Source organism: Xyrauchen texanus, chromosome 31, assembly GCF_025860055.1.
Source record: "Xyrauchen texanus isolate HMW12.3.18 chromosome 31, RBS_HiC_50CHRs, whole genome shotgun sequence".
Lineage (NCBI taxonomy): Eukaryota > Metazoa > Chordata > Actinopteri > Cypriniformes > Catostomidae > Xyrauchen > Xyrauchen texanus.
The window spans coordinates 20035924-20063317 of record NC_068306.1 but is presented as its reverse complement, the minus strand read 5'-3'; the positions used below and the strand labels follow the sequence as shown (position 1 = coordinate 20063317).

General features: G+C 37.0%; 1 protein-coding gene across 1 annotated transcript in view; it reads left to right on the top strand.

Moving 5' to 3' along the window:
- The first annotated feature begins 5145 nt into the window (after nucleotides 1–5145).
- tenm2b (teneurin transmembrane protein 2b) overlaps nucleotides 5146–27394 on the top strand; it is a 148961-nt gene continuing 126712 nt past the window's right edge. The window contains exons 1-3 of the mRNA XM_052099838.1: nucleotides 5146–5364; nucleotides 22429–22637; nucleotides 26349–26373. Of these exons, the coding sequence (XP_051955798.1) occupies nucleotides 5349–5364; nucleotides 22429–22637; nucleotides 26349–26373 (250 nt within the window). The 5' untranslated portion in view covers nucleotides 5146–5348. The remainder of the gene's footprint in view (nucleotides 5365–22428; nucleotides 22638–26348; nucleotides 26374–27394) is intronic.

Sequence of the window (27394 nt, the reverse complement as noted above, 5' to 3'; positions counted from 1 at the left end):
AAGGTTATTTTATTACAAAAATGGTTTTAAATCAAAATCTATGTTTAGGCTTTTGGGGAAGAGAGTTTGTAGCGTATAAATATAAAATGCCTCTCTTTTTAGAAGTAATTGGTTTATGTCACCACCTCTTCTTTATGTTGGAATTGATTGAAATGAACATCAACAGGATTCTTATGATCTTTGAGACGTATATTACTTCTGTGTTCAGCTATACATGTTTTTAACTCTGCTGAGTTTTACCTATATAGGCTAGACTGCAGGGACACATGATCATGTAAATGACATTTTTGGTAATTACTCAATTTTGAATTTATTTTAATCTGCTTACCAGAATGGGAATGATTAAAAGAATTACATTTGGTTGTAAAATTGCATTGTGCAAAAGAGTTCAACTTCCATTGATTCCTTGTTAAAATCTTGTGTGAATAACCTTCTTTCATATGTACAAGACCCTATGGATATGATTAAAATTTTGCTATCTCGTTACCTTAGATGTTGAGTCATTGTACACTAATGTTCCACATGATGGAGGGATTGCTGCCATTGATTTTTTTTTGTGCATGATTATCTCCGGAATAAAACTCTTGGTATTGATTGTATAAAAGAACTTGCTAGATTGGTATTGACTGAAAAAAAAAAAGTTAATGTATAAAAATGATTTATTTTTTCAAATTAAGGGAACGGCAATGGGAAGTACTATGGCTCCCAATTATGCAAACCTATATGTTGGCTTCTTTGAACATACATGTGTCTTTAATCCTGATGTTAAAACTTTCATGTCTAAGATCAACCTTTGAAGGAGATATCTTGATGATATTTTTCTTCTTTGGGCTGGTTCCGAAAGTGACGTTTTTGATTTTCAGCGATTTTTCAATTCCCATAATGAACATCTAAAATGTATGATAAATTATGACAAGGTTCAAGTTCTTGACCTTCTTGTTAAAAAAGAAGGGGATGGTCTGATCCCGGATCTTTACAGGAAACCGACAGATATATACATGATTATGCATGATCAAAGTTTTCAGCCAACACATTTAAAGAGAAGTTTGCCAATCAGTCAATTTAATAGTATACGCCGAATCCGTAGTTCTGCTGAAGCATATAGTAAACCACATGATGACTTAACCCAGAGGTTTCATGAAAGAAGATATAGACACAGCTTGATCCAGGCTTGCTTTGAAATTATAGATCAAAATGAATGCCTTAATAGAACACATTTTGAATCCAAAAACAATCGCATGCCTTGTTTTGTTCAATATTCTCCCTTGGGTAACTTTTTTGAAAAAAAACAAACAAACAAAAAAACCTCCATAAACATTGGCATATTTTGAGCTCTGATCCTGTAATGAGTAAGTTTTGCAAGGAACCTCTACGATTGGCTACAAACGTGCACCGAATATCCAACAACTTGTGGATAGAGCTGATTATACTGTAGCTGAACACAGAAGTAATATACATACATCTCAAAGATCATAAGAATCCTATTGCTATATATTGGTATTGAACAAGTTAAAATACCAAGAAGAGGTGGTGATGTAAACCGATTACTTCTAAAAAGAAAATGATTTTATATTTATACTCTTCAAGATTTCTTCTAGATTTTGATTTAAAACCATTTTTGTAATAAAATAAAAAAATGTGTAATTAAAAATTCTATTTATTTGTGTCTTTGTCACACACTTTCTGTAGTGTAGTTTTGGGGCTTTGGTGTGTATCTTAGTGTTACATTTTAAGTAGGTCACTGGTGTTTGTAGGAGATAGACAAATTTTTACTGATGTTTTACATTGGATAATTATCTAATTACTTGTTGCCCACGCCTATTGTCATATATGTGCATTTATAGACTTGCAACAGTGGTTGTGTTGATTATCTGATGAAGACCTAAGGGGTCGAAACATTGTACTTATTAAAATTATGTGAGAACATGATCAGTAGTGATGGGAAGATTGGATCATTTTACTGACTTGAATCTTTGAGTCTCGTTCAGCAAAATGAACAAATCTTTATTCAAGACATTTCATTCATTTAAGCATTATTAAATTAAAATATTACATTTTCAATAGCCAAATCCCCCCCAACACATCTACTTATGCAAACTTTGATTATAGTCCCAATATGGAAAAAATTATAATGCAGCCAAGACGTTCGAGTCATTCGTTCTTTAGTCACGTGACAGCCATATGTGCATAGCGTATACGGATGTCACGTGACAAAAGAACAAACGACTTGGACCAGAAGACTCGAGAGGTGAACTAATCATTTCTGTTTCCTGTGTGAGCAATGCACAGCGTATGTGGCTGTCATGTGACAAAAGAAAGAACGACTTGGACCAAAAGAGTTGAAAGGTGAATTTATAATTTTTGTTTCCCGTACGGCCAACACAAAATGAGCAAATCACTCTCTGAGACTACTCGTTCTTCTGAGTCACATAAAAGATTCATTCAAAATGAACAAATCGTTCATGAACGACAACATCACTAATGACCAGCAGTGTGCTGTCCTTATTTTATTGTTTTCTGCATTATTTTTTATCTTGCACCTGCATACATTTTATTGGACGTGCACATGCTAGATTTTGTACTTAACTTGTATTGAACCTGGATTATTCCTTTAACATTCATGGAACCTTCCCATTCTGCAAAAAGTGATTTGTAGTGGAAAACAGGTTATTTTATGGTTCTTTAAAATGGTTCTTTTAAGAACCTTTCAACATAAGGTTCTTCTATGGCACTGTGAAAACCCCTATTAGAAACCTTTATTAATAATTGTAAAATAGTTCAACGATGGGCAAGGAGGAGGCGAGAACCGGCTTGTCAATATAAATGATAATTTAATGAAAACTTAAACCAAAACACATAAACAAACACACACGACGGACATGCCCATAATTCTCTCTCTCTCGAACCATCGTCACCGGCCGCCTTTATCCCTCGCGTGCCTCATCAGGCCGATTGGGGACCGGGCGCACGATATTCTGATCGGCCGCGCCCCCCCTCCGCTCCACAATAATTTAGATTGACCTTTACAAAGCTAAATTCTGCGGGCAAAGAGGGCATGGGCATACGTTGAGTACGTGTGAAACCTGAAAAAAATTATAATATCTAAACTGATATCCTTGTCCACTGTGAATATTCAGTGTAGATTGATGTGTATGAAGCACCGCCCACACAGAGGTCACAGCCAGGGCCGGCCCTGGCCAACTTGCTGCCCTGGGCAAGATTTCACCTGGTGCCCCTGGAATCACAGACAATTCCACCACTGATCATTGTGTTCATACACTCACACAGAAACAAACTGCGCAGCTTTGTCTTGTTTTTCTTTATTTTGAAAATATTTTGGAAACAAACACACACACACAATGTGAAAATGTTTTAAATATAAAGAAAGATATTATGGATTCTCGATTTGTGATGTGGTTGCGAGCTATAACGCACATATGTGCTCTTTTTATGCATTTATTAGAGGTTGAATTCAAATCAAATACTAAATACTACAATTAAACACACAAACAGCAAGAATAATTACATCTGGTATTCATGCACAAAACTGTATTGAGCACTTCTCTAGCATACATACAGTAGTTACATTTTCAAAAAATTAATTTTGAAAGTGTTTGTTTTCCAGTAACAGTTAGATAGTAGCAATGTCCTACTAACTACACATTACTAATTTAGCCAATTCAAATAAAAATACCATAAAATAGTGCACAAGTTCAACTAACTGTCATGATAAGCTATTTCAAATTAGCAAACGTTACTAGCATTGATCGTCGAACTAACTGCTAACTTATGCATAATGCAACATAGATAAACAGATACATCACATTCATTACCTCTATCTTTATCCCGTTTTCTTCCTCTTCTTTATTTTTTCTTCCCTGGGCACCAGAGGGCTTCGGTCTTTTGACATAATGATAATTTATCTGTGAATTCGGCCATCCGTCACAATATCAAACAGGTAATGGATGTCTTTAAGTGCAGCAGGGCGGGGAGATTGATACGTCACTTTCGGACCGGGGTGGATCGGGAAAGCAGTGTAGTTATGTTTTTGTGGGATGATCTTTATATGTATACATATATATATATATATATATATATATATATATATATATATATATATATATATTTTTTTTTTTTATTTTTTTTATCTGTAGTATTAAAGTTGTATTGTTAAAAAAAAAAAAACTCCTTTGGACGCTCAGGCGCCCCAAGGGGTGGGGTCCCTAGCATTTGCCTATTCCGCCTATGCCACGGGCCGGCCCTGGTCACAGCCAAACCAAGCAACATTCTATTGGTCAATATGGTGAATTTGCCTGTAAAACTTCGAATAGATCTCGAAACTTGATTTTAAAATGTAAGTTCTTTTTAATTTGACTCAAAGTCTAAAAATGTGGTGCTCCTGCTTGTGTCGTTGAAAAAAAAACGTGGAGTGGTAAAAGTCAGTGTGTGTGTGTGTGTGTGTGTGAGCATGTATTTAACACTTTGTGGGGACCAAATGTCCCCATAAGGATCGTAAAACCCAAAATGTTGACATTGTGAGGACAATTTGTCAGTTCCCATGAGGAAAACAGCTTAGCCTATAAATCATACTAAATTATGTTTTTTGAAAATGTAAAAATGCAGAATGTTTTCTGTGAGGGTTAGGTTTAGGGGTAGGTTTAGGGGATAGAATATACATTTTGTAGAGTATAAAAACCATTATGTCTGTGGAAAGTCCCCATAAAACATGGAAACCCAACATGTGTGTGTGTGTGTGTGTGTGTGTGTATGTGTGTGTGTGTGTGTGTGTGTGTGTGTGTGTGAGATAGATAGATAGATAGATAGATAGATAGATAGATAGATAGATAGATAGATAGATAGATAGATAGATAGATAGATAGATAGATAGATAGATAGATAGATAGATAGAAAGAAAGAAAGAAAGTGCAAAAAAACATTGTATTCAATACAATCCAAAAGATCACTTTTGGGTTCTTGAGGCTCGGATTTTGACAGAGCCTATATATTTTGGGGAGGAGATAGAAAGGAATTACCATGAGGGGCGCGCAGGAGGAGCCCTGATTCAAATCAGCTCAGTGCCTATTACAAACGATGAGCTCACCTCACCAACCTAGCGCTTGCTCATTCGCCTGCGTCTTGGTGAACCACACGCAGCTGCGTATCTCTCCGTTGCCCTCAGCGCGCTGCTTCAGCTCCTGATTCACCTCACACAGTCAAAGCCGAACATACAAAACAACGGAAAAATTCAAAATTCGCGCCGTTGAGAAGAAAGCGCTCGTGCCAACAGAACTCTAAGGGCAATGATGCTGGAAGTATGACTGAGTGAGAGAAAGGACCCTGCTCGCAGTATGGAGAAAAGGAAAGGTAAGAGACACTCATTTGACAGAAGACTTTCTTTCGGTCGATATGAGAGCCACTTGAGTCGCACTAAATGAAGAGATTTAGTTTGGCTGTGTTTTTCTCTTCTCCTGAGGCGAGACTTAAGTTAATTGTAAAATAGAGAAGAGCGTGCCGGTAGGATGCCTGCACGCGCCGTGTGTTTTGTGTGTTTTCGGACACTATAGCTGTCTTTTACAAACGGCAATGAAGATGTGGTTTATTAATGATAATGCTGCAGTTATCATATAAATACAAACAACGGAAGAGCTTTTCAATGAAGTGAGCGAACAAGGTTTGTTTTCCATACGCGCGTGGAATGTGTTAGTGCGTAAAACACCGTAAAACATATACCTGGATTATTTATTTGGTTATGTTGTGTCTGTGCGCATTTGTGCACGGGCCACAAAACTGTCTCGGCAAGAAATGACTCATAATATATATTACTCGTAATAATCATAACATCTTAGTCTTAGAATTTAATTCTTAAGCAAAATCGCTGCCTCCACAGCTGCCAGTGCATTTCCATTCAATCCGACATCTGTTAAATATAATGACTGTTATATTATGAGCCTGGAAAGCATGACTTGGATCATTTATATTCGTCTGAATTTTGATTATGTCAGGAGACACACCCATTCATGTAAAGTTATACTTGTGATATGCTGAATGCAATCAAACATTGCTTTTGTGATGTGGATATCTAAGGCAAAAAGTAATGAGAATTATTTTTTTGTTTTGATGCTCCTCTCTTCCCTGGCCTACATTTCAACATATGTACACAGCGTACAGGCTTTGAGATAGGGGAGCATTCCCTCTCCCATTACTGCTGTCCACCACCCTCTCTCTCCCAGGGACACACTCATTTTTTTCACTTCGCTCTCTCAAACACACATCCTCTCCTCATCCCTGCCTCCCTCTCTCCTGCCCATGCTTCGAGTATAATCACTGGTACTGTCGAAGAGGAAGCGCGTGAGAAATAGTGCCCATTTTCTTCAGATACTCCTCCAGCCTAATGGCTTGTGTCTCAAAGGCCCACTCCATCATCACTAATGGACAGGAGTTTAGTCTGGACTAAGTTTAGTCTGTCTGCTTTTGTCTTGCCATGTCTTTACGCTTTGTTGCGTGCATATAATTTTTCTTTCAGTTCTTGTTGAGAATTGTGCATTAAAATAATATTAGGATTAGTAAACAAAGAAGTGGCTGATTGGTTTGCTAATTTGATGGCACATCTAGTGCAGAAGCGATCATGGAATGCTTTTTCAATATATAGGTCATATGGAATAAGATTGTATGTTTATTACAGCAGTGTGGATTTAGCTTTTTTCTCTTTCACTTTCTGTGTCTCTCATTCTCAGCTGAACGTATGGAGCTTCATATAGAATAAAGACTTGTGGGTTTGTAGCATTTATCAGTGACATGCTAATGCGCAGCATTTCAATAATTATTATAATTAAGCATCTTACAGAACAAGAGTTCTTCATCTAGAGAATAATACACTCCTAATTACAATATTAATATTTATATCCTCTTTTTTTTTTTTTTTTTTTTTACTTTAATGCACATTGTTTTTCTTGTGTTTTTCTGAACCGTTTTTTTCTCGTTCAATCTCTGGAGAAATCTCCAAACAGCAATAGAATATGTCTTGCTGAATTTAAAGGAATAGTCCAGGTTCAACACAAGTTAAGTTCAATCGGCAGCATTTGTGGCATTATGTTGATTACCACAAATGTAATTTTGACTAGTCCCTACTTTTCTTTAAAAGAAAACTGAAAATCTGGGTTACTGTATCAAAGCAATATAATGGAAGTTAATAGGGCCAATCCGTGAATGTAAAAAAAAAAAAGTTTCTAAATTATAGCCACAAGACTTAAAAAATACAGCATATTTTTTAACAATAAAATGGTTTTAGTGTGATAAAATCACTTACTGGTACTAACCTTTTATGTGTAAAGTTATATCCAATATTATATTTGATTTCATTTGCTATGACGATGTAATGGCATAAACCCTAAAAAACTACAATGTTTAATACATATGTTTAACAAAAGTGCTTTTATAAAATGAAACGCTTCACATTTCTCTCTTTAAACCCTCCAAATATTGGCCCCATTAACTTCCATTGTAAGCGCCTGTTTCCTCGACTTGTGGAAGAGGGATGAGTCTAAATACACAAATATATATATATATATATATATATATATATATATATATATATATATATATATATATATATATATATATATTTATTTGTGTTAATCTCCATTATGCCACAAATGCTGTCGATTGAGCTTAACTTGTATTGAACCTGGAATATTCCTTTAAAGGCTGCTGTGCACATGCACTGGATGTTTCCTTTCCATGCTGTTGCTCATCATACAGTTAGTTTCCTGTAGTAAATGCATAATGTGCTTCTGAAAATGCTTTCAGGATTTAATCATCACTTGACCATTTTACTTTGTTATTTTATGTTTTGCTTTTTGATCTACATGCAAGTGTGTGCATGTGTGTGTTTGTGATAGCTCCCTAGCTGTACAGGAGTTGCATCACTCACGGCTCTGATACTCTATAGAGGGAGCAGTGCTGAACAACAGACGGCTGCTCTTCTCCTCAGGGTCTGATGATGCAAAGCACTGCCGAGTTTGCCTGTGTGCATTTTCCTCTTCCATACCGGACTCGTGGGTTAGCCTGGCCCATGTGTCAACCGTCACGGCCCCATGCTGTCCAGCCTGATCCAGGACAGGCCACCCTGGCCACTAGACCTCTCCTCACTAATGACCCAAGACAGCTGGTCCCCTGGGCCCCTCTAACTGCCTCTGGACACTGACACACACTGCTGTCACATGTGTCAACTCTGACTGACATCTGCCTCCCAGCTTCAGCACTTGAACAGCCCTGATCTCCATTAGATTAGGCACAGCTTATTTCAATAATTCATCACTTAGACAGCACTAGTTTCTCCAGTTATGGCAGCAGGGAGGTTTATATTATGTGTGGAATTGGAGACGTGAACTGTATCCCTGCACTGCTGGCTATAGGGTGATTCTCATGAAACCTGTCAAGAAAATGTCCTGTCCTTGGCTCATGCCAAACTCCTGCAAAATATAAACAAATAAGTATAAACTGTGAAAGTGAATGCAAAACGCTCTGGTTTCACATTAAATTATTGTGTAATGGCAAATGTTCCTGTTCATATATGCTGTGTTAATGACACGCAGTGACAAAGAGGAGGAGACGCATGCTTACTCGATTTCTGTGGAGTGATAAAATAATTAAACTAAATCTTGAAGGTTTTGCTTCATAAGAAAGAAGGGCTCGTTAAAATAACACGTGAAAGTGAAGAAATTAGGACAGAAATATTTTACTGTTGTAAAATAGAATAAAACATTTTTGAAATATAAAAATATATATAATATATTGAAAAATATATAATGTAAAATAAAATGTGTAAATGTAAAATTGACCAAAACTAGAGACATATTTTAAGTATTTAGAAATATTTTGATATTTAAAACATTATTTTTCATGCCTATACTTAAGGTATATGAAGCACACAGGCAGAAAAAGCATACCTTAAGAAAGCCCTTAAAAACACAATTAATCGTCATAGCCCAAAAACAGACAATTAATCCTCATTATCGCAATTATGTTTTTGACAACTAATGGTCAGCCAAATTTCATAATCGTGACGGCCTTACACAAGATGTAAACAATATGCGTGTTGACAGAATTTTAGTATGACAAAATCGCTCATTACCTTTTTCTGTGTACTGTCATATCCAATTTTACAACTTCCTTGAATTGTTGACAAAACACTGTAAACCCATAAACCTTAAATGACTGTAAACTTATGGTTTAATTATATTCGAAGCTCAAATAATACACAAGTTTTATAAGATTAACTAATGCAAGTACTTTTATAAAATAATAAGCTTTACATTTCTGCCTTCAAACCCTCCAAAAATTGGTCCGATTTACTTGCATTGTAAGTGCCTCACTGTAAAAAAAATAAGCAAAAGTGCTTCACATTTTTTAAGAAAAGGAGGGACTCGTTGAAACTATTTTTGTAGTAATTAACATTATGCCACAAATGCTTTAGACTGAGTTTAATTTACTGAACCCAGAATATTCCTTTCATTTAAAAAAACAAATGATAGTAATGAGAATGAGAATCATCATTGAAACATTGGGGATAGTAAACACAAAACATCCAGAAACATTACGATAATGAGAATTGGGGGTAAATGTGCTTAAGTATCCTGAATTTTTTTTATGAATCTTAATGGTCTTAAAGGGATTCTTAATTTTCGTTATGCAAAATATAATTTCATATGTTATTCTTTGTACTGATTTGGATGTGACCATGGACTTTTGTTTTGTCAGAATAACCCTTGTTTGCGTGTGTTGGCACAGTTAGTTGAATTTATGCAATTTATGTTAGAAATGATGGTGCATTATCTGTTTTTGTAGAGACAAAAATTACTGAAGATGTTGGGTTGTTGATATTCTCTTCCTGCAAGGCCAATGATTCAAAAAAAAAAACTCCAGGCAAGATGGAGTGTCTGTGACCAAATTTAGTGCACAAACTTCAAAGGCTTCAGTTAAATTTGGTAATCCCTTTTTATGGACTAGAGGTGCTTCACCGTCTGCGATGTTCATAAAATAAACAGCTCAAGAGGAAAAATACAACACATCCTTGTTAACATTGTAGACAATGTGAGACTAATGAAATGTATTTTGTCATGCCAGTGATTCTGACCGGCATACAGAAGTAGGAAAAATTATGCAAGCTGATTGGATAAGCCAAGTATTGTCATACGGAGAGACATGTTCTCATTGGATGAAACTCATCCCTCTTTGATCCTTGGTAAGGCTGAGAAGTTCTTAAGATTTGAGACATGGAAAGTGTATTAGTGGGAGGGTGTTTTATGGAGGAGAGGGGAGGAAGCTTTAGAGAAAGTAGGGCTGCCCCCGATCAAATATTTTCCTAGTCGACTAGAAGGCGTTAGTTTAAGGCATTTGTCAACTAGTCGTCGAACATTTATGATATTCATTTAATTACTTAAATATATACATTTTGAGGGCATCAGAAAATGTTCCAGGGCTGAGAAAGAATGTTATAAGTAACATTGTTAACAATGTTCTACATTACAGAGAAATACTAAACTGTAAAAATTAGCCTTTAAAATATTAATTTTACAAGCGCACGTGGCGAGCTGCAGCGACACCAGCAAAAGTGGTAATTATTCTGAATGTGTCGGAAAACATTAAGAAAAAAGCTTAAAGCAAATTACACCATAGTACCAGTTGTTCGTTGGGTTCCTGTGGAGTTTTTTTTTCTGTGACCAACCGACCAATCAAATTCTGTCAAGACTGTTCTCATGGAATAAGGTTTGGTCAACTATTAGGGGGCAACCCTTAGAGAAAGAATGAAAAATTGAAGAAGAGGGTGAAAATCGTAGGACAGTGTAAAGGGATTCATGGAAAAGGAGGAGGCGAGAACCGACTTGTCTGTCACACCACCATCCGCAGTCGGCCTTTATCCTCTCGGAGGCTTGATTAGCCTTATAAGGGACCGGGTGTGTAGAATCACGACCCGGCCCACCCTCCATCCTGTCACATTCCTCCCTCGTTCTCTCAGGCCAGGGAGCCCCCGGCATGACGTACATCCCTTCTCCTTCCCGGATTGCAAAGGGATTCATGGAAAGGAGGAGGTGAGAACCGGCTTGACAATATAAATTATATTTAATTCAATAAAAAGACACAAACACACACACATATGACAGACAGCTGCCCGTAAATGCTCTCCCAATATTCTTAACTGGTGTCTCAAACAGAACAAATGTGTCTGTGACAGGGTGGAGGACGGGGCCGGGTCGTGATTCTACACACCCGGTCCCTTATCAGGCTAATAAAGCCTCCGAGAGGGATAAAGGCCGACTGGTTATCAGTCAATCTTGACTGGTTTATCATACAAGTGAGTCTGCTTGTGAACTGCTGAGTCTGCTTTCATATAACACAAAGCACCACTTAAGACTTATTCCTCCATCATCAGCTTCTGGCTCTTCTGTGAGGGAATGAATAACTTACTGCACCAACTAACTGATTGCAGCCTTGTATGGTATCTGCTAAATTGAAGAGACTAGTGATATTGCCGTATATATATTGATATATACGTCATTTTAAAAAGAGAGGGAAAGGCCAACACGGAGCGACAGTGGAAGAGAGAGAGGAGAGAGAGAGAGAGAGAAAAAAAAAACACTTACTCGCTGGTTCTCCAAGACACTGTTGCTTGGTCCTTAGCCACTCTTCCACACTCTAATGGATGACAGCCGCACCTCCCCGGATGGATAGGAGGCAGACCTCCAGCCCCTGGTGGACGGAATGCCCCTGTTTTTGGTGGATGGTAGGGGTCTCCCCTGCCCCTGGCTGTGGTTAACAGAACAAAAATATCCTGGCCACGGCTGCTCCGTTGGGGTGCATGGTAGTGGCGAGGACTCTACAATGGCACATCCCCCTCCTTCCCGGATTTCGGCACCAGTGTAAAGGGATTAAGGGAAAGGAGGAGGCGAGAACTGGCTTGACAATATGACTAATATTGTCACATACCCGTCAACCAATTACATTTTTTTTACTATAGAAATGTAACAGTCTCTTACTATTTAAAATTATGAACATTTTGTACAGTCTAGAAGGTTAGCTATGAAAGTAGCCTTGGCAATTATTTCAGAAATCTTAAAAAAATATATTTTCCATTACCAACATTTCCACAACCAAATAATTTTAAACAAAATACAGAAATTGAGATGTGTTGGAAATGACACTGTGGTGGAAATCATCATGACATAAAAAAAGAAATCTCCTGTGGTGAATATATTTAAGGACATTGTTAGACAAATTAAAACAATTGTGAGAGAGTGAAAATTGTTAATTCAATTTTAATCGCTAAAAGTCAAGTTGATGAAACACTTAGCTACAGTTGGATTTTGGAACGACCTTGTTACTGACACACCTAGTCTGTGATTTGTTGTGTAAAGTGAGAAATTTAGCATTGATAACACAACAGAAAACAAGATAGACATGTTAGAACAAGAACTGGCAAGCAACCAACATGGAAGAACCCTCAATTTGTGGAACTTTTCTTTTCTTCATGCAAGCCTGGTTGAGTAATAAGCATTGTACCCCCAAACTTTTGCACTTTTTCCAAAAACAGAGAGCCTCTTCCATGCAGCAGTCTGCCGCTAGGGGATTTGAAGACAAAGGGTCAAATCTCAGTGACACCATGTGTCATATTACATTATGACCAACTTTTGCATACTGTTGGAGTGAATTATGTCACGCAAGAAGCAAAGAACTGAAAGAGTAGGACTTGAAGTCCATGTGGCCATTGAGGGTAGCTGTCTTTAGAATTAACTGTCTTAAAAAATGTATGCTGAACTATAAAAAATTTTTATAATTATGGATTTATTTCTGTTCATTCCATTCTATGACCATTATCATATATTAGAGGGCTCGACATTAAGCATTGTCATGTACTTCCAATAAACTGGTCATTCAATTGTCTGAGTAATAAAGTCTTGTCCGAAGAAGAAGAAAAAAAAGGACGAAACAAAGAAAAGTCTTCTTTATAATTATTACAGCTAAAAGGGATCATATTAAAAACACAGTGCAGAAAATTGTTAAATTATTACACCCTGTATGAATTTCTCTCTTCTGTGGAACACAAACATTTTTTTGGCTGAATGTTAGTCACAGTCACTATTCACTGTTACTGCATCTTTGTTTTTTGTTTGTTTTTAATAATAGTGAATAGTGACTGAAATATTGTTTCTCCTTATTAGTTCCATGAAAGATAAATATGTAGAGTAATGATGACAGAATTTTCAGTAACATTTTACAATAAGATTCCATTCAAGGTGTACCAAGTAACTTTTGTCTTTGTGTCATCTTGTACTTACACTTGACACCTAGCATCTTGGATGCAGCATTATTTAAAATCAGTAGTTACAGTTTCAGATGCCATTGTAGAAATGTAGTTTTCACAGTCAGCCATGATTACTTTAATCAATGAATAAATGTGTCAAATAACAAGATGGTTACTGAGACTTAGCCTGTAGTTTTTGGCTGGTAATGTGATTCTAACATGGCAGCCCCCATGTGCGGACCCTCTCCATGTAGAATAAAACCGCTTTCATGAGGTTCCTTATATGACTAGTCTTAATTTTCGTGTCTTTATGATGTAACAATTTTTGGAGGAATAAAATCAGTAAAATCAGATAAAATCCTGAGAGAACCTTGCTACTAAATCAGTTAAGCTGTATATTGAAAACAGATATGTATATTAAAGATGGATAATATATATACATTTTATTTATTTGTTTTATTGTTGTATTAATGCAATTCTAAAAATATTATGTACATTGGTACACTTATTAAAACTGACTGATTCACATGGCAGAGAAAATAGCTCAGATGCATACATCAGATGGAGCTTTAGAGAGATGGTCTTCAGGATGATGCATATGTCTGTTTTAAGTGCTTCTCTTCACACTACAGATGGTAGCACAAAGCATTTTTGCAGTTTCTGCCATTCTTGCTGTATTATAAGGGAGCACCACGATGTAATGACACAAAATTATCGCTCCAACATTGCACGTTTGCGATGTATACAGCTTTGTTTGTTTATAAACAGGAGTGATATTTTTATTGCATTGCTTGCTTACAGAGATGTGGTACAACAATATTCGCATGTCCAGTTATCAGGTTTATACCCTTTAATATATGAAACATCTAAGGTTCACTAAAAATGCACTTCCCCACTGTGCGCACTCACAAGCTGCTGAATGATTAATGAGAGAAGCCACACCCACCTCCTCGTCACAGTTGGATATTGAAATCTTCCAGTGTTTGACAATAACACACAAAGGAGTCAGCCATTTCAACACTACTCACTCTGGTATCATTCAATGTTGCGTTTTATTGCATAGAGTACAGACACTGGGCAGTCAAAGAGCAATCACACATCCCACAACACTGAAATTAAGATGCTTTTGGGAGAATCGCTGTAAGCAAACAAAGCACGAAAAAAGAAAACACAGATGGGCCAAGGCAGACAGTGAGATGAAAAGGTCCCACACCTGTTTTCCACTAACCTAGAAATTAAAAGAGAAATCTTCACATACACCTGCACAGCCCTTGATATTGTGCTGTTTTGTGATTTGCATATGCAGTTCACTTTCCCCCAGATATTCTTCAAGTTTAATACATACTATAATTACCCCCACACACAGCTCCACAAAACGATCTGAATATCGCTTACAGGTGCTATCAAAGGAACCCACTCCATTCCTCTTCGATTTTTTCTGTAAAACACAGATGCCCAGTCACTATGAGAACTACAGAATTTATAAAGAGGTTACCCAAAAAGGGCTCAGTCCACCCAAGAGCTCTGTCGATGGCTGTTTTCTCTTGATGCCCAATATGTGCTTGGTGCTACAAAAATTCCGAAAATCAATTTTAGAAAAGGACTCAAAGAGTGTTTACATGCACACGAATATACTGATAACTACCAAAAATCTGTAATTAGACTTAAGACTTGAAATCATCAGGTTATTCCATGCTTTTGACATCCAAACATAAACAGGCATGGGCTCAACACTTGTGCACATTGGATTAGCAAGAAGACCGGTGATTATAGTCACATTGAAATTGTGAAAAAATCTATGTTTGCCAATCAGTTTTTGCTTAAAACATTTATGACCTTACCCTGATTAAGGAAAGCTGTTTAAGGCCTTCACATGACCATAAACATTGGCGGCTTATTAAGCATAATTGGTCTAAGATCATGCATGTAAATGTGCTCAGTGGGCCTCATTCATGAACATTTTGTAAATATAGGTAATTTGTCATTTGCACGTAAAATGGAGTTTCCCAAAAACTTTCCACCAGATTCACGAATGCTTCATATTCCCCAGATATGTTAGTAAAACTTGTGTATGTTACTGAATTCCATACGTTTGTAAATAGAGTGTGCATTCATGTTCATTTACAATTATCATAATCCACACCCATGAAAACATTATATAAGGAAAGCTTCAGAATCACTAGTACATGAGAATAGGAATATATATACAGTTGGAGTCAGAAGTTTACATACATTTTAGCCAGATACAATTAAACTCAGTTTTTCACAATTCCTGACATTTAATAGTTTAATAGGTCAGTTAGGATCACTACTTTATTTTAAGAATGTGAAATGTCAGAATAATAGTTGAGAGAATGATTTATTTCAGCTTTTATTTCTTTCATCACATTCCCAGTGGGTAAGTGGTTTACATAAACCTTGTTAGTATTTGGTAGCATTGACTTCACATTTTTTAACTTGGGTCAAATTTTGGGGTAGCCTTCCACAAGCTTCTCACAATAAGTTTACATTTTGGCCCATACCTTCAGACAGAACTGTTGTAACTTGAGACAGGTTTTTGGCTTCCTTGCTTGCACATGCTTTTTCAGTTCTGTCCACAAATGTTCTATCAGATTGAGGTCAGGGCTTTGTGATGGCCACTCCAATACCTTGACTTTGTTGTCCTTAAGCCATTTTGCCACACCATTGGAGGTATGCTTGCTGTTATTGTCCATTTGGAAGACCCATTTGCGACTGAGCTTTAACTTCCTGGCTGAAGTCTTGAGATGTTGCTTCAATATAGCCACATCATTTTCCTTCCTCATCATGTCATCTATTTTGTGAAGTCCACCAGTCCCTCATGCAGCAAAGCACCCCCACAACATGATGCTGCCACCCCCATGCTTCACGGTTGGGATGGTGTTCTTCGGCTTGCAGACCACACCCTTTTTCCTCCAAACATATCAATGGTCATTATGGCCAGACAGTTACATTATTGTTTAATCAGACTAGAGGATATTCATCCAAAAAGTAAGATATTTGTCCCCATGTGCACTTGCAAACTGTCTGGCTTTTTTATGGATGTTTTGGAGCAGTGGCTTCTTCCTTGCTGAGCAGCCTTTTAGGTTATGTCAATATAGGACTCGTTTTATTGTGGATATAGATACTTGTCTACCTGTTTCCTCCAGCATCTTCACAAGGTTCTTGACTGTTGTTCTGGGATTGATTTTCACTTTTCACACCAAACTATGTTCATCTCTGTGAGACAGAATGCATCTCCTTTCTGTGTGGTATGATGGCTGCATGGTCCCATGGTGTTTATACTTGTGTACTATTGTTTGTACAGATGAACATGGTAACTTCAGGCATTTGGAAATTGCTCCCAAGGATGAACCAGACTTGTGGATAGCCACAATTTGTTTTCTGAGGTCTTGGCTGATTTCTTTTGATTTTCCCATGATGTCAAGCAAAGAGGCACTGGGTTTGAAGGTAGGCCTTAAAATACATCCACAGGTACACCTTCAGAACGCATCCTATCAGAAGCTAATTTGGCTTATTGTCTAAAGGCTTGACAACATTTTCTGGAATTTTCCAAGCTGCTTAAAGGCACAGATAACTTGGTGTATGTAAACTTCTGACCCACTGGATTGTGATTTAGTCAGTTATAAGTGAAACAATGTTGGCACAAAGTAGATGTTCTAAATGACTTAAACTATAGTTTGCTAATACTAAATCTGTGGAGTGGTTAAAAAATGTGTTTAATGACTTCAAGTGTATGTAAACTTTTAACTTAAAATGTATATATATATATATATATACACTGCCGGCCAAAAGTTTGGAATAATGTCCAGATTTAGCTGTTTCTGAAGGAAATTGGTACTTTAATTTACCAAGAGATGTGGAAGGCCCAGATACAACTAAACAAGATGATAAGTACATCAGAGTCGTCTAAGTTACTATTGTAACCTACTTTCCCCGATGGAGGGAACGAGACGTTGTGTCGAAGAAGCGACACTAGGGGTCTCTCTTGAGAGCCTCGTGCATCTCTGAACTTGAGAAAAGGTCAATGAGAAGTTGGCAGAAAGAATTTGCATGTCCCGCCCCCGGACATATAGGTATAAAGGAAGGGAAATGCATCTGTCCATTCAGGATTTTGCCCTGAGGAGCCAAGAATGAGGTTTGGCCGTAACAGTGGCTCAGTTCAGCGACGTGGCCAGGAGGACACAATGTCTCTTTCCCTCCATCAGGGAACAGAGGTTACAATAGTAACCTAGATGCTCCCTGTCTGTCGAGTACTGAGTAGTTTGAGTACTCATAGTGGGTCACACACCGGAGCACGGCCCGTGCTGGTGGCGCGACGGAGCATGATGTGAGAAATGGCCTCCGTCTGCTTCTTCACCGCAGTGAAATGCTGGATGAAGCCTTCGACGGTGTCGCCGAAGAGACCGAACTGGAAGACGGGGGCGTTGAGGAAGCTTGTTTTGTCCACGTCCCGCATCTCGATCGGGTTCAGCCACAGTTGTCATTCCTGAACCACGAGGGTGGCCATCGCCTGCCTGAGTGTCCGCACTGTGACCTTCGTGGCCCTGAGGGCGAGGTCGGTCGCTGAGCGCAGTTCCTGCAACATGTTGGGGTCAGGACTACCCAAGTGCAGATCTTTAAGTGCCTTGGCCTGGTGAACTTGCAGGAGGGTTTAATGGAGTGCATTCACATAGTAAAAATATTGACATAGTAAGCACTTGCATGTTTGTTCTAAAAAGTAAGAGAGGAACTTAGTCATTGCATGCTTTTGCTGTCACCAGAGGTTCTTTTGTGTATTAGACAGTCCAAGAGGTCAATACAACTGGTTTGACATGAAGCTTTAGTGAATACATTTTCAGTTTGGGTGTCCACCACCATTAACCTTCTCTTTTTTGGTTGAGGGCATCGCCAGTGTCATTGGTGAATATTCTTGAATAAATCCAAGAATGTACAGTGATATGCTTCCCTTGCAACAGGAAAAATATTTTAAGAAAATGATAGAATGCCTGAAGAAGGTCTTTGACCTAAATGCTGTAGTATATTACAGATTTGTCATTGACCATACGTTATCAACTGAGCTATTAGTTATTAGTCTCTTCCAGCATTGTTGACAGTACAGCACTAACTTGCATTGCATTATGAATTGCATTCTGACATACATCCCCTTAATTGCTTTGATATTGTTTCAATGTAGTTAGTTATTTATTTGTAGTAGCTTGTTAATAGCTAGTTTTGTGTATAAAGTGGGGGAAAAAAAGAGTACCTTGACTTGTAGTTGGACTATTTTAAATTAAGACTAGCATGTAGCTCAACAAGCTACAGTTTCAAAGTAACTTCCCCAACAGCAGTTCAGTGCTTTTTATTCCATGTTATAGTTTGTGTTGCTTTCAGGAAATTTGAAGCCACATTCAAAGTGTATAAACACAAAAATGTAATTCATTTTGTTGTACCAGTGAGAATAATAGGCCAACAATGTGTCTCAGCTGTTTCTTGCAGTTGATGTTAATTGGTTTGTTTGTATGACTCTCCCTATTTTGTGTCTGCGACACTGACTCACTGTCTTTCCCCCCTCTGAATGAATGGCCCTTTTTGCCTTTGTTTGTTGTGTTGGTGGACAGATCTATGATACGTTTTTGCAAATGTGACTGTACAACCCATTGTTAATGCCAATGCAGCAGAACACCAACCAAGAGGATGAAGGGGAGGACATGAGAGACTGTAGCAGAAAAGATGGATGAGAAGAAAGAAGTGCCACATGTGAGGGGTATAATGGAGAATGAGTGAGCGGGATTGAAGGAGGAATTGTGAGAGATTGTGCAGGAGTTGTGCTGTGTTTGCCTGAGAGGATTAGTCATGAAACTGAGCTAAACACTAAACACAAACATACATACTCCAAAGTTTCCTCTAAGAAAATGTGGTGCCGATCAACTTGTCCAGGAGTTATAATATTAAATAAATGATAGATTTGGGTCATTGGGATTGTTTTAGTGGTCAAAAATCTGAAAATAATGGCTAACTGACACTCTGACACACTCACAGAGGACAGTGAGGGGCAACAAGATCTTTTGTTTGAGCATGTGCTATGCTCTTCTAGCCAGCCACAGGTGTCTGCTCTGTGTAAAAGGCAGATAAAAAAAGAGGATGAGTGTGGTGAGGGATAAATTGCACTTGTTACTGTGTGATTTGTCACTCTTTTTCCCACAGTCTAACCGCATCTTTTCATGTCCCTCCATCTTTGATGGAGGACAGTTAAGTTCCATGGCACAATTTTCTCTTTTTCCGCTACTCATCTGAAAAAGAATGTGAAGCGTGTGTGTGTGTGTGTGTCTATTTTGTCCACAACATGGTTGGACAGTGTTGTAGACCCAGAACTGATTAACTTAGCCACAGTGTTCACACCGGCTGAGAGCACAGAGGACCTGGATAGTCAAAGGTGCCGATGACACAGTCCCACCAAACACAGCAGTTTTTTTTTGTGTTTGCAGCATGTCTTATTAAGTGAAGCATTAGTGTGCGTACTTACACACACAGAACCAGTATATGATGTCACGCAGGAGGGCTTCTGGTGTAAGTAAATAACAAATAATATTATATTAAACATGTTTAAATATGTTGTCTACTCACTTTCCTGCAAAAATAAAACATGCTTCCTTAAAATATGTCTTCTTTGTATTGAACCAAGTGGTCAGGGTGTGACGTTCCGACGAGCCAGATCCAAATCTGATACTGATTTCTAAAAGTAAATAATAATAATAGTAATCATTTTTTGTATTATTATTATTTGTTTACAAATTATAACAATATTTAAGTTGAATGGATTCCAAAGAATTACTGTGAATGAAAAGTGAACTGATAATACAACTAAATTCAACAAAAATAGATCTGAATACTTTATAATCAAGATACAAAATTGAAAGAAAAAAAACTGCCTTCTTTTTTACTGAACACTTAGACTGGAATTAGTGATAATTTTGCTGCTACACTATCCAGTAGACTAGATAACAATAAAGTTTTTCTTAATAATCTATACATTTATATTGAAATAAAGTGTCCAAAGACGAGATCCACACGACCCATTTGTCAATGAGTAATGTCTCCTTTAATACCTTTTCTGTTCTCGACAGTACAGTAAGTTGTTTAAAAATAACAAAAAAATAAACATTTAATTATAATAATGCATAGCATGAATGAGATAAAGGGCTCTATTTTCTTGAGCGCGCAAAGGGCTGTGCCCAACGTCCAATTTTTGTAAGCGCTAATTCTAATTGCAATTTTCGTTCCAGCGCAAGTGGTCGTGTATGGGAGTGTTTGCGCTATATTCTGTATAGGGCTGAAACTAATAGTCAACATTATCGACAACATCAACAATAAAAAATTGTCCTCAAAAATGTTTTATTTTGAATAGTCTTTTGGTCTTATTTAATGTAACATGAAATCACATTAAACTATAATGATAGTGCATGAGAGGAGAAGAACACACAGCTCACAGATGCTCCCAAACAGGATTCTGTATACACTTATATTGTATGTTAAAATACAATATAAGTGCATACAGAAGCACTCTCGTTGGGAAATAATGCGGAGCTGGAGCTGCTGTTCCGCTTAAGCAAAATTTGCATACCTGGAAATGTTATATCTTTAATGCATCCTTTATAAAAGTTCAAATAATAAGGAAGCAGATCATGTACATAATTACAAACTCTAAAACTGGCTTTTCTCTGTGCGATCAGTGCCTCTTTTACGAGTTACGCGAATGTCCTGATCTAAAGGGGAGAGATTGAAACTGCACCTGGCTGATACACACTCTGGCATGGGGACTCTTGTCCCTCACCACGCAGCTCCCGACATATTGAATGAAAATATATGTGTTGCTTTGTGTATCTTATATTCTTATCATGAAGGAAATTATATTGTTATCATGAAGAAAAATATGATTCAAAACGACGTATTGAATCATATTTGTGCTACGTGTGTATTTTATCATGAGGAAAATCGGTGATATGCAGCTCTATTAAGAAGAGAGGTTTTTTCTGTGAGTTAAAGATGGTTCGAACAATAGAGGGTAGTCATTGCCCAGAATATAGTGCAACAAAATATGTTTTTGATTTGTTGTTGTATTGGCTTGTTTTCCAATATAAATATATTAAACTCATTTAAAACAATGTACGTTTACTTTAGGAGCTATACTGCAGAAGAGAAATGTGTTATTTGAGAATGTTGAATATAATATTAAATATTTAAATATTTTAAAATATCTAAAAATCCTTAAAACAAGATACATTTACCTGAGCAGCTAAATATGATATTTAGACTTGCTTTCAGAGAATGATATTAAAGAATATCTTATGTTGTTTCTCAAGTAAATTTGTCTTGTTTTAAGGATTTTTAGATATTTTTAAATTAAAAACAATACAAAAAACTTGATAACAAAATTCTTTTTACTGAATTAAAGTTAATAAAAGTATTTTCCCCCCTTTAATACAGTGAATGTCATTTAGAGGTATTTTAAAAGATGATTTAGTCCTCTTTATTGTTATTAAGCATGTTGAATACAACCTTTTATGTCAAGGCACAAACTGAATAATCGGTTAAGTGCTAATTATTAATTAATGCAATAATTGGCAGAATAGTCACAAAATAATTCGAATATCATTAGATTAGTCGATTATCAAAATAATCTTTAGTTGCAGCACTAATTCTGTTTTCATTAATTTAAAAGGCACATAAAAGCTGAACTCTTTTCAGTGTACATTGAGAGTTTTTAAGAGTAAAGCTCCATATTTTCCTCTTATATTAATATATGAGCTGTATCTTGTGCCCTGTTTCTGAGTTTCCATTAATGTTGTCTTTTGTATGTGTCTTGTTTTTGTTATACTCGTTTCAATCTTTACTTTGTGAGATCGAAAAGCCAGAACACTAAGAGGAGTAATAGAAATGTCTTTGGCGACAAACATGGGTTCGAATCTGAGGGTGTTGCTGTCTGTGCTATTGGGTTTATGTGGCATATAAATGAAAGAACACAATGGTGATTTTTTTTTTATTTGAGTTTTTTTCAAAGATCAACGACAATTTCACCTCATTAAGTAACACACTTTTCCCATTTGTTTGTGTGTGTGTTTGTCCTTCAGGTCGCCCCCTCCCTCCCACGCCTTCATCCAGCCTGCTCCCCCCAGCCCCTCCTCCCCCCTCTGTTCCCCAGCACCAGGCTGCCACTTCCATCAGGGAGTGTCAGATGCCCCTTTTGGACAGCAGCTCAACCCATGCTATACTGGATCCCCCTCCCGACGACGAGTTCTCCCCCAACTCCTACCTGCTCCATGCACAGCCCCCACCACTGGTAAGAGCATATTACTGCACTGCCATATTGTCCATTGTAATCACCACCCCACCTTCATCTTCCTCAGCCCATGTCACCACCATCTCAAATTCTTCACAACCAATTAATTTGGTGGCCGTCCCACTGCCGGCACCCAGATTGAAGGAATGGACTATAAAGTAGATTTTGGTGAATATTAGCTTAAAGAAATGTTCTGGGTTCAACCGGTTAAGTGAAATCAACTGCATTTGTGGCATAATGTTGATTACCACAAAACTTGACCCTTATCTGTTCAAATAAAATCAGATAATTCAGTTACAGTAAAGCACTTACAATAGAAGTGAGTCGGGCCATACAGGGGGCAAACTACCCATATACAGGGGTGCATTTGACATCAATGTTGGTGCCCAAAGGGAGAGGGGGGCTTAATTTTTGCCTTCCGGTGGATGGGAGGGGGGGATTTCCCCTTGATCGTGTTCACCTTCCAGGGGGCAGTGGGAGGGGGTGGTTTCCCCTTGATCGTTTTAGAAATGGCCCTGTTGGAGCCCCCCTTTGTGTGGCGCCTGTTTGTGTTGAATATATTGCATATATAGTTTTTGCACCTCTGAGGCCAGACCATAAATGTTATAATACAAATCACAAGATGTAAACATAATACGTTACCATGATTTTAGTGCTTACTAATCTGTGTAAAGTTATATTCAGTATTAATAGACAACTTCATTGTCATTACGACGTGACGCTGGTGAACCCTTTAATGGTTTATAATTTTTATGGACTGACCTTATTCACTTTCATTGCCCTTACTGTAAATGTTTTTAAATTTGTATTTATTATTATTATAATTTTTTTGTGGTAATGAACATTATGCCACATACACTGTTAACTGAGCTTAAATGTTTTAAAACTGGAATATTCCTTTAATGTGTACAGACAACATGAAATTTGATTTGCAAAGCTTTTCCATAATATGATGTTTTCTCAAGTGAAATGGAATATTCAGTGGGAAATAATATAGGACAGGACTCGACTTTATCAAAGACTATAATATACTATAAAAACTATAAAAAGCAAGTTATGATATAAAATATAATTTTTCCCTGCCTGTCCAGCCATGGTTATGTCAGAAGAAAAGGAGGGTTGTTTGAGGAAATAACTGCATTTTAAAAAATTATAGAGAACACTTTCTTTATAATAATAATAATGAATCAAGAAAAATGTAACCAGGGACATTTATTAAGTAAATGCTTGAGGTCAGTTTTGGTATCAAGTTGTCTTTAAGGATAAGGGCTGTTCAAATAGAGGTTACAGGTTCAGTTCCAGCTGATGTTGTCCAATGAATTGAAGCGCTACTGCGATTATTGTTCTGCTCGTTTACTATTGTGCTCTTGAACAAGGCATTTAACCTCAGGTTGCTCTGGGAAGATGTACAGTAGGGTTCACTATCACTGTGGACAAACGTCTGCTAAATGTTTTATAAAAAATACAATAATATTCTGTTTTAGCAGAGGTAACATGCATAAAATATCAAACATTGTTTGCATTGTCATACAACAACGATTTTCATGGGTTGTTATTTATCAGTGATTCTTAATTACTGTAGGAAGATATGATGTGCTTGATTAATTTCAGTATACAATAAATAATACTATTGAAATATGTAGTCTATTTGAGTGTTTGGTTCATATCATACTGTATATTACAGCCATAACATTGACATTTATTGTTATTGGGCATTTCTGTCCAAATTATGACCAGTGACATATATGTCTGGTCAATATATCCTCCACTGTATTTTCCCTATCATAGTTCTTGTAAACTCGTTCAGCGGGAGACGCTGATGTATAAACAGAGAAGGTGTGCAACCGTTAAACCCGTCCGTGTAGTGCATGGTGATTGATTGTGAACATAGTTGGTACCAACACCAGTGAAATTTCAAAATTCTTAACATTTGAAATTAAATACCACAGTAAAAATTTATAAAATGCTAATGAGTGTTGTCCTTTATTTAAGTGTAATATTAATGTTAATACAAACATATTAAATAAAAACAATGGCATGTTGCCCTCATTTTTCTTAAGTAAACAATGCAGTGTTTTCTTTTATTATTATTCAGGTTAATAGTCACAATAATACATTATTAAGTAAACTAAGATCACAGTAGGCTAATAATAACAAATAAATAAAGCATAGTCAGTGGCTTTCTTTTCAATATTATTGTTTGATTAATATTAACAACATAATAGACAGCTGCAAATCTATTAATCTGCTTTAGTGCATTTCACTGCAAAGACCCAATATTTTGACACATAATGTACCTGATTTGCTGCACCTGTTTGCATTCAAGTAAGACATAGGTGACTGTTTATGTTAATCACACGGGCACTGACCATGAAGCACATTGAACCATTCCGGCCTGCAGCCGCATTTCGACACACAAATAGCGGTCGCGCCCTGTGAAAAATGCGGTATGTGTATGTTGTTCACAACTCAGTAGTGTGTATTTCCACCATGTCTATACACAAGATTTCACTTGTATGATGTACTCCATTGAAACACTGAGAGTGCATTTAGCTCTGATTCAGGAAAAAATCTAGGTTTTCCCACACACTTGAGTCCTCCATCTGCATGGATAATTTTGCCGTCTGCATGCTCAGCTTAGAGGGAACAGTGTTTATGATTATATTCAAATGAATTTTACAGCTGTGCAATTAATCATAGACAGTGAGATAGTAACTGCTTAACATACGAAAATGAAAGCACTAGTACTTTTTTTATTATTATTATTTTTACCCAGAGAATCATCTAGGTATGCTAGCAATATAATTTGTTGTGTCAGTTTGAGAAAAAACTTTTCAGTGCTTTCCCTTGTTCATACACATTCAGACCTGCTGCAGAATCATACTAGAGATATTTTTGGCTCTTTACATGTTAGCAGACAACAGAATTTGTATCTAGTGAAATTATGGAGGGTGTGGTGATTCCAGTTTTAACATCAAGCTCTGGTGTTTTTTTAAGCGACAAATGTTAATTATCTGGGTGGTTTTCCTCTCTCGTTAAAAGCAGGCAAAAGATCCTTTGATATTTACATCAATCATATCAATAATTTTATCGCAAAAAAACAAAAAACAAACAAACATTAAAACAGGTCATACAGTATGTGCTGTGTTTTTGTGAAATAGGTCATGATTCTATAAATGTGGAATTATATTTTTATGTAAAAAAAGTCACAATTATATGGCAAGGTTATTTGGCTTTTATGTTCTGTAATTCTTTCATAATGAAGGTTAAATGCACAACACCATGCAGGTAGATGTCTTAACTCTGTGTATGTGAAACACTTGCAGACATTTAATATACAGAGTATCATGCACAACTGTTCTATTACTGTTCTATTAAATATACATAAGAGTGCATGCATGAATTATTACTGTTTATACCTCACAGGCACAGGAAACAGCGTAATCATGATGGTGACTTTATTTTTAGTGCTTAAGATTAATGTAGTATTTGGCTGATATGATAGCTAATAATTATTTTATGTTCGACCAATAACCAATATGTTGTTCGATGTTATATATTTTTATAAATATTTAATATACAGTGTATTTCTTTATTTTGATTAAATAATGTCTGTGTTTAGTACTTTTTAAGCTTGACCCCAAAAAAAGTATACTGGTTGAATTGTAAGGCAATATGTTCAGATTATTACTGATGTTATCTGCTTTTCAGTATTGGCCTAATCAGACTAACACAGGTGATACAATATTATATCGATATTGGGTCATGATACGAGATACAATTATATTATGGTAATTATATTATTGTGATTCTTCATGTTGTGTGTATTGTGATTAAAATATAATGTTCAGTTTATTGCAATATTTACTTGTTGTTTTATATATATATATATATATATATATATATATATATATATATATATATATATATATATATATATATATATATCCTGACCTATTCTAGCATTAAAATTCAGAGATTAGTACCAGCATGACTATAGCAGACAAGCTGTTGAGCATACAGGACAGGACTGAGGTGGCAGCATACATTGATGCTGGTCTGCCAGGCTTTCTGTTCCTCCCATGCTCTCACTGCAGCCCCTCCCTCCATCCCACCACTAAAGAAAGTGTAATTGGTATGCACTGATGTTCTTCTCCCTTGCGCGCACGTGTGTGATTATGCTGCAGTGAGCCGGGTCGTGCTCAAGCCTCTCGGTCTCAGAGGTGTCATCCAAATTGGTGAGGTATGCTCGGAAGCCTGAGCTTTACATGCGTCTGGCAGACCTATCTTGTCAGTGCTCCTTTTCCTGTTCTACTCTCCCTTTATTTATTCCCTCAATGTCCCTCCACCCTCCTCAGAGACTTTCACTGATGCTTACAAACTCACCCAGGGCTCATCAGAATGGTAGTGGCGTAGAGGGCTAAAGCACTGAGCTGGTAAGCAGAAGGTTGTCGGTTCGATCCCCACAGCCACCACCATTGTGTCCTTGAGCAAGGCACTTAACTCTAGGTTGCTCCGGGGGGGATTGTCCCTGTAATAAGTGCACTGTAAGTCGCTTTGAATAAAAGCATCTGCCAAATGCATAAATGTAAACATTTACCTATCTCATCAATAAGGTTTTTTTTTTTTTTCGGCTGGCCCGGTTGAGCTAGTTTAGGTTTTTACTTGCTCTGATAACATTTCCACTTGCCCTGCCACAAATATTAGAAATAGCTAACTTAAGAAATAAGAGTGGGTAAAAATATTGATTTTCCATT